The sequence below is a fragment of the Phacochoerus africanus genome, chromosome 9 (genome assembly GCF_016906955.1).
Source record: "Phacochoerus africanus isolate WHEZ1 chromosome 9, ROS_Pafr_v1, whole genome shotgun sequence".
NCBI lineage: Eukaryota > Metazoa > Chordata > Mammalia > Artiodactyla > Suidae > Phacochoerus > Phacochoerus africanus.
In genome coordinates, this window is record NC_062552.1 from 13,456,724 (window position 1) to 13,471,895 (window position 15,172).

At 39.2% G+C, this 15,172-nt stretch overlaps 1 protein-coding gene across 3 annotated transcripts in view; it reads right to left on the reverse strand.

Moving 5' to 3' along the window:
* NUP153 (nucleoporin 153) overlaps positions 1 to 15,172 on the reverse strand; it is a 66,207-nt gene that overhangs the window by 46,328 nt on the left and 4,707 nt on the right. For all 3 annotated transcript variants that reach the window (XM_047794602.1, XM_047794600.1, XM_047794601.1), the window contains exon 2: positions 4,592 to 4,817. In XM_047794602.1, the coding sequence (XP_047650558.1) occupies positions 4,592 to 4,817 (226 nt within the window). The remainder of the gene's footprint in view (positions 1 to 4,591; positions 4,818 to 15,172) is intronic.

Below are 15,172 nucleotides of genomic sequence, written 5' to 3' on the forward strand. Positions count from 1 at the left end.
ATCCATGATGATGTGGGTTCCAACCCTGGCCTCACTCAGTGGGTTAAGGATCTGGTGTTGCCATGAGCGTAGTGTAGGTTGCAGACACGGCTTGGATCCTGCATCGCAGTGGCTCTGACGTAGATGGGCAGCTAAACTCCAATTGGAGCCCTAGCCTGGGAACTTCCATATGCCGAGGGTGTGGCCCTAAAAAAAAAAAAAAAAAAAGAGGTACGAACTACTATATACAAAATAAATAAGCTACAAGGATATATTGTACACCATAGGGAACACAGACAATATTTTATGACTACAAATGGAGAAAAACCTTTAAAAACTGTGAATCACTGTTGTACACCTAAAATATATAATACTGTAAGTCAATTATATCGCAAAAAATTTGTGTATCCTCCCAGATATTTTATATGCATACACAAATATTTCCCCTAGCCACATAATCATGTTTATGCATCCTATTATGGGACTTGTTTTTTCATTTATCAACATAATTTAGTCTCTACATACAGAGCATGTTCCCTTTAAAGACCACACTGGAGGTGGCTATGCAGCACAATGCACAGCACATTGGACTTGTAAAGACCACAGTGTGTTTGAGCATACTGATTTACCATATTTATTTATGTAACTGTTTTCCCAATACTCCATATCAAGTATACACGTACTCACATTTGCATACTCTGAAGAGTATTTTTTGGATAAAATCACAGTTCTTTAGGAGTTCCCGTGGTGGCTCAATGGTTAACGCATCTGACTAGAAACCATGAGGTTTCGGGTTCGATCCCTGGCCTTGGTGGGTTAGCAATCTGGTGCTGCCAGGAGCTATGGTATAGGTCACAGACATGGCTTGGATCTGGCGTTGCTATGGCTGTCGTGTAGGCCGGCAGCTATAGCTCCAATTGGACCCCTAGCCTCGGAACCTCCACATGCCGAGAGTGCAGCCCTAAACAGCAAAAAAAAAAAAAGAGAGAGAGAGAAAACAAAAGATTGTAAGTTTTAGCAAATGCCTATTTACTATCTACACAAAAGAAACAACTTATAAGATCATTTCACCTATCAACATGCTAAATTCTATTAATAATTCCCTAATGATTAATGATTCCTTGCATCCCTAGATTAAGTCTGCCCAGTGAGCAAGAAGAGTCTGCATTCTTTACTGTGCTGCTGGACTGTATTTGCTACGTGAAATTACTCTGTAATTTTCTTCTATGTACTATCTTTCTAAAAGCTTGTCTTCAAATATAACAGCTTAATAAACAATACAAAACAGTTCTCGTTATTCAGTTTCAAAGTGCTATTATTACATAAGAAAAGAGGTGCAGACACAAACACTCAAATAGAACTAGAAGGAAATATCAACGTAACAAATCATATATGAAAAACTCATACCTAACATTATACCTAATGGTCAAAGACTGATTTTCCTCCAAAATCAGGAATAAGACAAGAATGTCTGCTTTCCCCAATTCTATTTAACACAGTATTCAAAGTTCTAGTTAGAGTAATTAAGGCAAGAAAAAAGGAACCAACTTAATTCAAATTTTAAAGGAAGAAGTAAAATTATCTGTTTACAGATGATATATCTTATATGAAGAAATCCCTAAATAGGCCACAAAAAAAGTGTTAAAATTAACAAATTAGGCTAAGTAGTAGGATACAAAATCAATATGGAAAAATCAGTTGTTTCTATACACTAACAATGAACAATCTGAAGAGTAAATTAAGAAAGCAATTCCATTAACAATAGCATCAAAAACAATAAAACAGAAATTAAGGAAAGAAGTGAAAGACTTGCACAATGAAAACTATAAAACATTGCTGAAAGAATATAGAGGACATAAACGGAAATACATGCCCCATTCTTAAGACTGGAAGACTAGTATTGTTAAAATGTCAATACTATGCAAAATGATCTGCAGATTCAATGCAATGCTTTTCAAAAGCCCAATGACTTTTGAGAAAATAGAAAAATACATCTAAAATTCTTATGGAATCTCAAGGGACCCTTTGATAATACTCAAGATAATGGAAAAGGAACAACTTTGGAGGTCTCACACTTCCTGCTTTCAAAAACTTATTACTAAATAGTAATCGAAAGTGTGGTATGGGAGTTCCCATCGTGGTACAGAGGGAACAAATTGACTATACCCATGAAGACATGGGTTCGATCCCCGGCCTCACTCGGTGGGTCAGGGATCTGGCAATGCCATGAGCTGTAGTACAGGTTGCAGACTCAGCTCGGATCCTGTCTTGCTGTAGCAAAGCCCAGCAGATGTGGCTCTGATTTCACCCCTACCCTGGGAACTTTCATATGCCATAGGTTTGGCCCTAAAAAAGCCAAAAAAAAAAAAAAGTGGTGTGAAGTTTCCGTTGTGCCTGAGCAGGTTAAGAAGCCAACATAGGGTCCACAAGGATGCATGTTCATCCCGGGTCTTGCTCAGTGAGTTAAGGATCCGGGGGTTGCCACAAGCCGTGGCATAGGTTGCAGATGCAACCTGGATCCAGCATTACCATGGCTGTGGTGTAGGCCTGCAGCTGCGGCTCCAATTTGACCTGTGCGTAGCCTAGGAACTTCCATATGCTGCAAATGCAGCTATTAAGAAAAAAAAAAGTATGGTGCCAGCATAAAGTCAGACATGTAGACCAGTGGAACAATTGAAAAGTATAGAGAGCCCAGGAGTAAACCCTTGCATACACAGTCAAATGATCCCTGACAGGGTGCCAAGGCCACTCAATGGGGAAAGGACAGTCTCTTCAACAAATAATTTTGGGAAAACTGGGCATCTACAAGCAAAAGAAGAAAACTGGATGCTTATCTTCCACTACACTCAAAAAAAATCAACTCAAAATGGATTAAAGACCTAAACATAAGCCCCCAAACTACAAAACTTTAAGAAAAACAATAGAGAAAAGCTTCAAGACAATGGTCTTGGCAATGACTTCTTAGAATATGACAGGCAACAAAAGAAAAAAAGACTCGAAACTCCAACTTTAAAACCTTTGTGCACTGAAAGTCAAAATCAAAAGAGAAAACAAAAGACAGAAAAGGCAACTTAAAGAATGACAGAAAACATCTACAAATCATATATACAATAAGGGGTTAACATCCAGAACATATAAAGGACTCCCACAACTCAACAACAACAACAAAAAAACATGATTAAAAACTGGGCAAAAGACTTGAACAGGCATTTCTCCAAAAACAATACATGGAATAGCCAACCGTCACATGAAAAGATCATCACTAATCTTATCATTAGCTCAACATCACTAATCTTAAAAGAAATACAAATCAAAACCACAATGAGGTATTTTCACACTCATGAGGACAGCTACTGTCAGGAAAACAGAAAGTAAATGTCGGTGACGATGTGCAGCTGGAACCCTTGTACTGTTGATACGAAATGTGAAATGGTGCAAACAGTAGGGAAAACAGTATAGTGGTCCCTCAAAAAAACTGAAAACTAGAATCATCATACGACCCAGCAATTTTACTTCTGGGTATACACCCAAAAGAACTGAAAGCAGAGTTTCAAAATGTATAACCCAGAGTTCCCATCATGGCTCAGTGGTTAACGAATCCAACTAGGAACCATGAGATTGCTGGTTCGATCCCAGACCTCGCTCAGTGGGTTAAGGATCTGGCGTTGCCGTGCGCTGTGGTGTAGGTGGCAGATGCAGCTTGGATCCTGCATTGCCATGGCTCTGGCATAGGCCAGCAGCAACAGCTCCGATTAGACCCCTAGCATGGGAACCTCATGTGCTGCAGGTGCGGCCCTAGAAAAGACCAAAAACAAAAGTGATAGGATGATATTCTAGCTATTGACAGACACCTGCTATATATCTAATATATACAGAAGCTCTACAGAAAAAAGAAAGCTAGTATAATATACTTCTACTGGATGGTACGCTACTAACACAATGCCAGTTTTTTATATTTACAGAGCTTTCTTACTCTCCAAACCAGGCCCAATAGAGAACACATTTGGGGATAGTAAGACTAAATGAGGCCATGTCATCTATAGAGTCACATCAGCCATAAATACGCAGTGTGCTGAAAGTACTCCTATGATCACATGCTATCAATCGGCCAGTGCAGTCTACAACTTCAATGTACTGCTAGCCAGCCAGCTAGATATGCCATTGAGGGGCCCTCAGAGGCCTGAACTCTCACTGAATCAACAAAAATTTAACACGTACATGATTTGAGGTTCTCCTCACTGATCCATTCCACTAAACTAGCAGAAGAAATAATGGCTCACCATCATTAAGACAGTCAATGCAAGGTGGTACATATAAGCAAAAAGCTTGCAGACAAGATCTGAAATGAGCCACAGGTTCCCTAACTGTTCTTAGTGCCCTGTGCTATCTGAAGAATGCATACTACTCTCCAGCTCTAGTTACTATTAATATAAAAGTTACACTGGTAAAATTACTATTTAGTAAACAACTAATTTGAAGGTGATTATCAATCTCCTCCAACATGGTTTCTGTACTATACAATTAGATTTACCACAGCCAAGGATTATAAAAATATTTTAAATTAAGGCATGAAAGCCTATCATTCATAACAAAATATCCACATCCTACTTACCTTCTGTATTACTGACTGTTGGTTCAGGAGTGATCCTCCCATCATGAACACTGGTGCCCTCCTCATCTGCATACATCGTATGGTCATCTTCCCTGTTTTCCGGCCACTGTGGCACCTCTCTTGTGTCTGTTGAGCAGCTACACACATCTTCATTCTTGTTGAAGTATCTCTGTAGCCATCCTGGCACAATATTCTTAACAGATTCTGTAACCCTGCTAAGAATGCCCTGTTGAGGGGGAAAACATGTAAGGCAATTTTAGAAATTTCTCTTTTAAATAAGTACCTATTTACAGAAGGCCATACCAAGCATGTCTCCAACAATGTTTCCTAAAATTCAGTTACTTGAGTTAATGCTGAGTTAATGTATTTTACAAATTCTATAGACATGAAATTCCTACCTTTTTCTTTCTTCTATATGCATATGCATATGTCCATGAGTCAGTAACTGCCCCAAATGGCCACATTATTCTAATCTTTAAAAAAAAACTCCAATAGGCCATCAAAAAGCAACAAATTTTAGATTTAGTAATAAAATATGCACTAAAATGTTATAATCCCAAACGAAAGGCATCCATCTTGATCCCAGCACATTAAGAGAAGCAATATAAGCAATACTTTCAACAGTTTCCATAAGGAATAACTTTACTGTATATTCTTTAAGAATAAAGTTTTTGTTTTTGTTTTTTTGTCTTTTTAGGGCTGCACTTGCGGCATACGGAGATTCCCAGGCCAGAGGTCCAATTGGAGCTATAGCCACCGGCCTACACCACAGTCACAGCAATGCAAGATCTGAGCTGAGTCTGAGACCTACGCCACAGCTCACGGCAACGCCAGATCCTTAACCTACTGAGCCAGGCCAGGGATCAAACCTGCGTCCTTACGGATGCTAGTCGGGTTCATTAACTGCTGAGCCACGATGGGAATTCCAAGAATGACAATTCAGACAAATAAAAATGAGAATTTTTTTAAAACATAGGCAATAAGACAACTAACCGAACATAATAACATGAAGACACAAACTAAGATTTTTTTGATGGTTAAAACTGCATTATACCAAATGTTGCCTGAAAAACCAAGAATTTTATTACGGTTTAAAGGCAGAAAAGGTGTGGCATAACAACTATCAATATTATTAACATTAATCACAGCTTTGCTACATGTCAGACACTGTTGTCAGCAGTTTATACATATTCAATTTAATCCTCACAATAATTTTATGAAATTGGCTTTAATAGTGCCACTTTATAGATGAAGAGAGACAATGAAGTGTAAGTAAGTCACCCAAAGTACAAACCCAAATGCTGTGGTCTATCTAGCAAACAGTAAAAGCATGGACTCTGGGACTGACAGGACCTGGGTGAAACATGAGTATCTCCCTGTACTCTTGATTTATTCTAGGTAAAATAAGAACACCACTTACTACTGAACAGGTGAATATTCAGTAGTAGTTATTCTAAATAGGAGCAGGATAACCCTGCAACTATTCCCTGATAGAATTATGACAAAGATCAAATAAAATAATATGAAAGCACTTCACAATTGACAAAATATAACAGAAACGTGTATTGGTAATTTCACTAATGAGAAAAAAAAAGCTAGCAGAGACAACTTGGGGTGAGATAACCAGTTACCAGTTTTAGGCAATGATTTCCTTCACAGACTACCATTAGCAGGATTTCAGACAAAGTCACAAAAGAGGAGGAAAAAAAAATGGATTGACAGGTACCAAAAAAAAAAACAATCGTTACCAGAATACATAAATCTTCCCTGAAAGCAAACCCAAAACAAAGAGGCCTTGAAAAATCCTCTCAACAGAAATGATGGAAGACACCTCTGATACTGGAACTTGAATAGTATTTCCCTCATTGCTTGAAAAGATGTAGGTAACAACTGGGAAATAAGTAATTATTTTTCCTCCAAACAGGAATTTTGAACAGATCTAACATTGTAAGTTCTCTAGCAACACATGAAGCGAACTAGAATACTCATTACTGAAAAACACAAATACATATGTTGCCTTTTTTTATACTATTACATAGTATTAGTTCTTTTTGAAAGAAAGATTATATACCTACTCCAGGATTTAATATTTATAAAAACATCATATTTTTTGTTATTTATACTTAAATATTTATGTACTCCTCCCCATAACCCAAAATACTTGAAGGTGATCTCAAGACATAGCTGAAGCAAAAAAGTAGGACATGCTTGATAAGAAGTGATAAGATAGCTAGAGCACTAAAGCAAAAATTTAGTACAAAATGTATCTTTTGTTGACTTCCCTTAAGGTGTTTAGCTACTAAAAATATCAGACATTCCGTGATCCCTACCCTCAACTTAACACCATATTCAACCAAAGGTCACTTATATGATGGCTGTTAGGTATTGTGGAGAATTATGTAAAAAATGAACAGTCTCCTTTGTGGCTCAGCGGTAAAGAACCCAACTAGTATCCATGAGGGTGTGGGTTTGATTTCTGGCCCCAATAAGTGGGTTAAGGATCCCGAGTTGCCACAAGCTGCAGTGTAGGTTGCAGGCGCAGCTTGGATCCCACGTTACTATGGCTGTGGTGTAGATCTGCAGCTGCAGCTCTGATTAGACCCCTAGCCTGGAAGCTTCCATATGCCACGGTGTGAACCCTAAAAAGACAAAAAAAAAAAAAAAGTCTATAATAAAGCTCATTCATTGCATTCATTAAAACTCATGAATTGCTTGGAGACCTTCTCTTTTCCAAACTAAAATGTAAGCAATTTATTTAACCTCAGCCCACAGCAGCTTGGTACAACAAAATTTCAGTGAGAGAGGAATTATTAATAACACAATGAATGGAAGCATGAAGCACTTGACAATAAAAAGAAATACAGGTGATAAAATTGACCTGGAACCATTTATTAAAAAGAAATATCCTGGGAGTTCCCATCGTGGCTCAGTGGTTAACGAATCTGACTGGGAACCATGGGGTTGTGGCTTTGATCCCTGGCCTTGTTCTGTGGGCTAAGGATCTGGCGTTGCCATAAGCTGTGGTGTAGGTGACATATACAGCTTGGATCTGGTATTGCTTTGGCTCTGGCGTGGGCTGGCAGCTGCAGCTCTGATTTGACCCCTAGCTTGGGAACCTCCATGTGCAGTGGGTGCAGCCCTCAGAAAGGCAAAAAAAAAAAGAAAGAAATATCCTGATACTTCAATATACCTCTATAGGGTTAATGACCTTAAGTCATCAAGAAAAGTTAAATTAAGACCAGTATCCCTAGCACTAGTGGTTCCCAAGATGTGGTCCCTTTATTATTTGTAATACCATCATCTTGGGTTTGTCCTAGCCCTACTATATTTAGGAGGTAGGGCTTACCTTTTTTAACAAACCCTCCCAAGTGATTCTGATACATTCTATAGTTTGAGGACCACCATTCTAATTCAAGAGATTAGGAAATGAGATACATTTCAAGAAATCACCATACATTTTAGGGAGAAAGTCCCTCTACAACAGGTGAATAAAATTAAATACACCTAAATCTTTTTTTTTTTCCTTTTTAGGCCACCCAGAGGCACATGGAGTTCCCTAGCCAGGGATCAGATCCAAGCTGCAGTTGTAACCTATGCTGCAGCTGCGGCAATACCAGATGGTTAACCCACAATACCAGGTCAGGGATCCAACTTGCATTCTAGCACTGCAGAAATGCTGCCGATCCCACTGGGCCACAGCAGGAATTCTATATACTTAAAACTTTTCTTTCTTTTTTTTTTGTCTTTTTAGGGCCAAACCTGCAGCATATGAAGGTTCCCAGGCTAGGGGTCGAATCAGAGCTATAGCTGCCAGCCTACACTACAGCCACAGCAACACCAGATCCGAGCCAGGTCTGCGACCTACATCACAGCTCATAGCAATGCTGGACCCTTAACCCACTGAGCAAAGGCCAAGGATCGAACCCACATCCTCATGGATACTAGTCGGGTTTGTTAACCACCAAACCACAATGGGAACTCCTGTTTTTTTTTTCTTTTTAGGGCTGAACCTGCAGCATATGGAAGTTCCCAGCTGAGGGGTCGAATCGGAGCTACAGCTGCCGGCCTACACCATAGCTGCCAGCCTACACTACAGCCACAGCAACACAGGATCCGAACCAGGTCTGCAACCCACGCCAGAGCTCATGGCAATGCTGGATCCTTAACCTAGCAAGCAAGGGCAGAGATCGAACTCGAGCCCCTATGGATACTTGTCGGGTTCATTTCCACTACACAGCAACAGGATCCCCCTTTAAACTTAATATTCAGTTATCTGAAAAACATACATGCAGAACACTAGTCAGACAATAATTAAAATCTATTAAATAAAAATGGAGTTCCCGTCATGGCTCAGTGGTTAAAGAATCCGACTAGGAACCATGAGGCTGCGGGTTCGATCCCTGCCCTTGCTCAGTGGGTTAACGATCCGGCGTTGCCATGAGCTGTGGTGTAGGTTGCAGATTCGGCTTGGATCCCACGTTGCTGTCGCTCTGGTGTAGGCCAGCAGCTACAGCTCCGATTAGACCCCTAGCCTAGGAACCTCCATATGCCGTGGGAACGGCCCAAGAAATGGCAAAAAGACAAAAAAAAACTCTAAAATGAATCACAGGAGTTTCCATTGTGACTCAGTGGTAATAAACCCAACTAGTATCCATGAGGAGGTAGGTTCAATGCCTGGCCTTGATCAGTGGTTTAAGGATCCAGTGTTTCGATGCGCTGCAGTACAGGTCACAGATGCAGCTTGGATCTGGCATTGCTGTGGCTGTGGCACAGACAGGCAGCTATAGCTCTGATTTCCTCGCCTGGGAACTTTCTTATGCCGCAGGTGTGGCCCTAAAAAGACAAAAAATAAAATAAAAAAATAATGAATCAGAAAAACAAATCTTAAGTGGACTGTGCTGAATACAATGTGGCTTGTATAACTATTTCCCCAGTGTTTCCCAAACTTTAGCCATGATTTTTACCTGAAATATGACTGGTTTTCTTTCTAACTACTTATTTCTCTTAATAAACTTAGCAATAAAACTATCAAACCAGATTTGACACTGTACTGGTTTTCACTTGCCCTTCCCTGACTCCATTCTTGACTGGCTGTCTCACCCAAGCCGCTTCTGGTAGGACTGGCCTATCAGAGATCTTGGAGGATATGAGCGGATGGAAGGAAACTCCCTCTCTGCTCAGTGCCCCAACTCTAAAACTACAGCTACTGCCAAGCAGCCCTTCCCCCACTCCAGTTACCCCATTTCTTCCCTTTATCCATCTAGTCCTACGGATGGGAGCAGCTTCCTACTATTGCTAGTCTCTGGGCATCCCACTATCCTACATGCGTTCCTTTAACCACCAGCATATCTCCGTGTAGATACGTCCTTCAAAATATCTCAGCTGAACCATCCACAGTGAACCAGTTCTGGCTGAGTCCTTAACTGATCCAGCAGTGTACCTGTTAAATTTGTTCTCTAATTAACTTGAAAATTAACGAGCCAGTCCATTATCAGATTCATTTCTTTAGCCACAATGGACACTGTGCCACACTTGGGGAAGTACTCACATTATCTAAAAGTTATATCCAACCTTTATCTCCGTAAAGCAGTACATAAATGGACCAGGAAAGAGGCTTATCCTGGTGAATAATTTAGAATCTTAATCTAACTCATAGAGGTGAAGGCAAACATTGCTTTTCTTCATTCAATTCATTTCATCAATATTTACTGATTACACACTACATATATGGCAAGAATACTGGATATGGCAGGCAACAAGTTCCTGCCCTTTTAGAGATTAGAGTTTAAGTTACAGAGACAAACCAACTAGTATAATATGTAATACATAATACTGTGATTCAGTGCTAAGGCCAATAATAAAGCAGGGAAGTAAAATGGGAATGGTTGTTTAAAATAGGCAAAGACCTGGAAAAAAAAGTGAGGAATGAGCCATGTACATTTCTAGTATCTCTACTAGAAATGCACATGTACGTTCCAGTATCTCCTCCACTAGTCTTATAGACTAAGGAAACAAAGTGCAAAGACTCAAATGTAGGCGTGTCCTTGGTACATGCTGCCCAAGCTTCTGATAATCTTGTTCATAAATGGGAATCTAACAGACCTGAAATAACTATTTAAATCCTTCACAATTCCCCTTTATTCATGTGTTGTGTGCATGTGTATGTGTGAGTATTTATGTGTAATCTTTTGTTCTGTGGCTCTTCTAGTCACTATAAAAGGACTAAAATACTGGTTCTCAAATTGGAGTCTTCGGACCAGCAGAGTAGGTGTCTAAAGACAAGGGCGTTAGAAACGCAAATTTCTTTTAACAAGTTCTAGAGGTGATTGTTATGCAAATTAAAATTTGAGAACCACTGTACTAAAATCATCTAAAGACTCAGTGACAGGTTTCCCAATTAAGGCCATGATAAACATAACCCTGATTATAAGCTTAACTACAAAATATACCATTTCCATGATCATCTCATTATCAAATATGTCATACCATTATACCAACTTTTATAAACATCTACTTTATAGAAGTAAACAGAAGTAAAACATGAAAGTGTACCTTTGTAGTTCCCACTGTGGCAGCACAATGGGTTAAGAATCTTTGGAGTTCCCGCTGTGGCACAATGGGTTAAGGATCCAACTGCAGCAGCTCAGGTAGCTGAAGGGGTGAAGGTTTGATCCCCGGCCCATCGCAGAAGGTTAAAGGATCCAGTATTGCCACAGCTGCAGCATAGGTCCCAGCTGCAGCTCGGATTCAATCCCAAGCCCAGGGAACTTCCATATGGCACAGATGCAGCCATAAAAAAAAAATAAAATAAAAAGCCTACCTTTGAATCTATTTTATTTCCAGTTAAAGACATAACAACTTACAGTAAATAACCAACTACCAGATATTAGAAGTTTAAAAAACTGCTAGGGAAAAGAAATTTCCCAGTGATGCAAAGAATGGGGTAGACTGTGAGGTAAGTCTCTCAAATAGATTTGGAGGCATCTTCCCCAGCTGGCGATTTTTATGAGCTTCCAAGTACTTCCACCACTAATGGAAAACTGAGAAAGAGCAAAGGGAGCTGGAAAAGTGAAGACATAACTTTCTTATGGGAGAAAAGGTTCCTTTGATTCCATTACCAAAGAAGTCCTATCTTTTCAGGAGTTATGGAGATAACATGCATCAGATCTTTGTAGGAATGGGGCAAATCAGCTTCCTATATGCACCTGAAGAAATAACGTCTTACGATATTAAACCAACAAACAGAGGTACACTGAGTAAAGGTCTACTAAGGAGTGAATACTCAAGTCCTACTCTACCAGATTAGCTTCCTTCCTTTTTTCAGAGGCTTCCTTTAAGCATAACTGCATCACTCTAACTTGATGTTTTCCTTAAAGAAAACCTCTGATCCTCCCATTTGGGACAGTCAGTCACTCGCTTACATGCACCAACAGTGCGCTGTACTGCCTACATGATAGCAATCTATCAAATGGAATGTTAATGACAGTCTATCACCTCCACTAGACTCTCCATCAGCTCTGTGAAGGCAGGAACAGGTCTGTACAGCGCACAGATTAGCTGGTGCATGACTAATTTATCTACAACTGCACTCACTTCAACCAACTTCTTATTCTCACATATGAAAATGCCGTAACAAGTTTCAAAAAAGGACATCATTAATTCTAGAAATCAAAAAATTAGTAATAGGAGTTCCCATCATGACACAGCAGAAATGAATCCAACTAGGAAACATGAGGTTGTGGGTTCAATTCCTGGCCTCGCTCAGTGAGTTAAGGATCTGGTGTTGCCATGAGTTGTGGTATACGTTGCAGACGGGCTCAGATCCTGCATTGCTATGGCTGTGGTGTAGGCTGGTGGCTGTAGCGTAGGTCAGCAGCTGCAGCTCCGATTTGACCCCTTGCCTGGGAACCTCCATCTGCCTCGGGTGCAGCCCTAAAAAGCAAAAAAAAAAAAAAAAAGAACAATACATTTGCTTGATATAACTGTTTAGGCTTAAGCAAATATTATTTTTGTTGCCACACTAATAGACCTTCCCTCCAAAAAAGCAACCTGTGCAGCTATCCAAGAACATGGGAAAACTGAACTATTTTCTGAAACAGTAACACAAAGCCAACCAAGTGAAGAGAAGCAGAAAGTCTGGCCAAAGAAGAAAATGTAATCAAACTCTTAGGAAAACCAACAAAACAAAGGGAGGAATTGAAATCTTAAAAATACTCCTTGTAGCCCTAAAGCAAAGTTTACACCAGATCATCCTAAGTAATGAAGTTACATTCAAGAATTAGAGGAGTGAATCTTTAAACCTGGACTCATTAAAATGATCAGATTTTTTTTCTCCAACAAAAAAAGGTTCCACATTTGTCAAAACATGGCCAAAAAAAAACAAAAAACAAAAAGAAACATCAAAAACGCCACTGAGATTCAGAATAAACATTCAATTTGTAGGCCAGAGGTAAATTCAATACTATACACATATTAAGCACATTCAATTTACAGGGTACTGTGAATATATTGGTTTTTTGAATTCTCTTACTTAACCTGCATGTGAGAGTTAATGAAAGAAGGCTGAGGTGGTCAAAGCTCTTCCACAGTCCTAACTCAGAACACATTATAATGAAAAAGAAATTCCTTTCCTATGCATCCTCTCACCATTCTAATCTCAGAATAACCAAAGACATCTCTTCTCTACAGCCAGCTCCTTATCATTACCATACAGCCTCCCTTCTTATATAAAGCTATCTATTCCTCTTAGTTTTCTTGACTTCAGTTCTATTCAACTTTCTTTTCTGCAAATTATTAAAATTAGTATTCAGATTATAAAATCTCCTTTTTCACATGACTCTACTGGATCTCTAACTATATATATCAAACATAATCCACTTTTGCTTTAAAGGTTCTAGAGCCCTATTCTCCCAGAATACCCTGCTATTTTGATTTCTACCTGCTCTTTCAGCTGCCTTTATTTTGTTGAGACTTGTCACTGACCCTTGGTTTTCTTTCAGGGTTCTATGAACTCTCTCCCCACCTACTCACCTCCTGTGTTAGCAGGCTCTGCTTTCCATACCTTTTTGGGAGTCTCAGTTCACACAGATTCCCTAATCAGTTTTCACCCTGCTGTGTCCAAGCCCCAGTGAAGAAGAACAAGGGAAGAACAACAGTGAAGAGGAACTCCAGACTTCACGTGAAATATCTAACTATAAAAAAATCTTAAACACTAAAGAGTAAAAACAGATGCTACTTTAGTCTTCCAGTAACTTCCGAGTTTTTAAATATATCCATTCTAACATTACTTATAACAATGCATTTCCACTATAAAGTATTCAAATACTAAGGCAGTTACATTGAATCTAATCTCAGCAATCGGATTTTAACCTGTTTTCAACACATTCTACAACCTACAGATAGTCATTCAGCAGCCAACCTTTCCCAGTCCAAATCTTTCAAGCCACTTAAAATCCATACTTTATACTTTTCATTTCTCTTAACTTCAAGAGCTAAGTCGAAAAACATGACCATAAAAGCTATTCCAGCTAAAAAAAATTTAAAACTACAACTGGCCACAATTTTCAACCTCCTTTAAGATTCTCTAACACTAATTCAGAAGGAGAAAGATGACCAGGCTTAGTCTCTTATTTTTAGTGATCCATATGATAGAGATGGGATTAATAATTAAACAACCAGGACAAAAAAAAAAAAAAAGAGTCCCTAAAAGACTTTTCAAACTAGCAACAGGAGACCCAATAAAAGCCTAAAATAATTTAACCCACTAAAATAAAAGTTACCACCAAGATACTGCCACTTTCCTTTCACAATCTGAAAACTGGATGTATAAGTTTACTCCAGGAGTTCCTGTTTTGGTTCGGTGGTTAACAAACACAACTAGTATCCAGGAGGACACAGGTTCAATCCCTGGCCTCGCTCAGTGGGTTAAGGATCCAGCGTTGCCATGAGCTGTGGTGTAGGTCACAGACTCGGCTCGGATTTTGGCGTTGCTATGGCTGTGGTGTAGGCTGGCAGCTGTAGCTCCAATTCGACCCCTAGCCTGGGAACTTCCATTTGCCTCGGCTGTGGCCCTAAAAAGACAAAAAAAAAAATTAAATAAATAAAAATAAAAGTTTACTCCATAAATCACAAGCAAATTGGCAGGGAAACTAAAACATTTATAGACAGAAGGCATTCTACCATCATGTGTATAACAATAAATTCAGTAAATTGCATCTAGTGGCAAGACTTTCACCCTGGCTTCCCAACACAGAAGATTTCTTTAAAAATATTTTACAACCATAACCATAAACTAAGTAACTACAAATAAAACATTTTTGAAAATACAAGGCCATTACATCTTTCAAATGATATTCTGTGCCTAATGAAAATGGTGTTAATTAGTGACATCAGACCAAAGTCTTCATTTTACTTCAAACTAACAGATAATTGCCTCCTCAGAGGACTTTCCAGGAAATGGAGACAACACCTGGGCTTTTGCTGTCATTAGCTTAGAAAAATTGGTGAGTAAACTGATAAACTATAACACACAAGGGCCTCCCATCACAAAAAAACCTACTCTGCATTAAACAATTTAATACT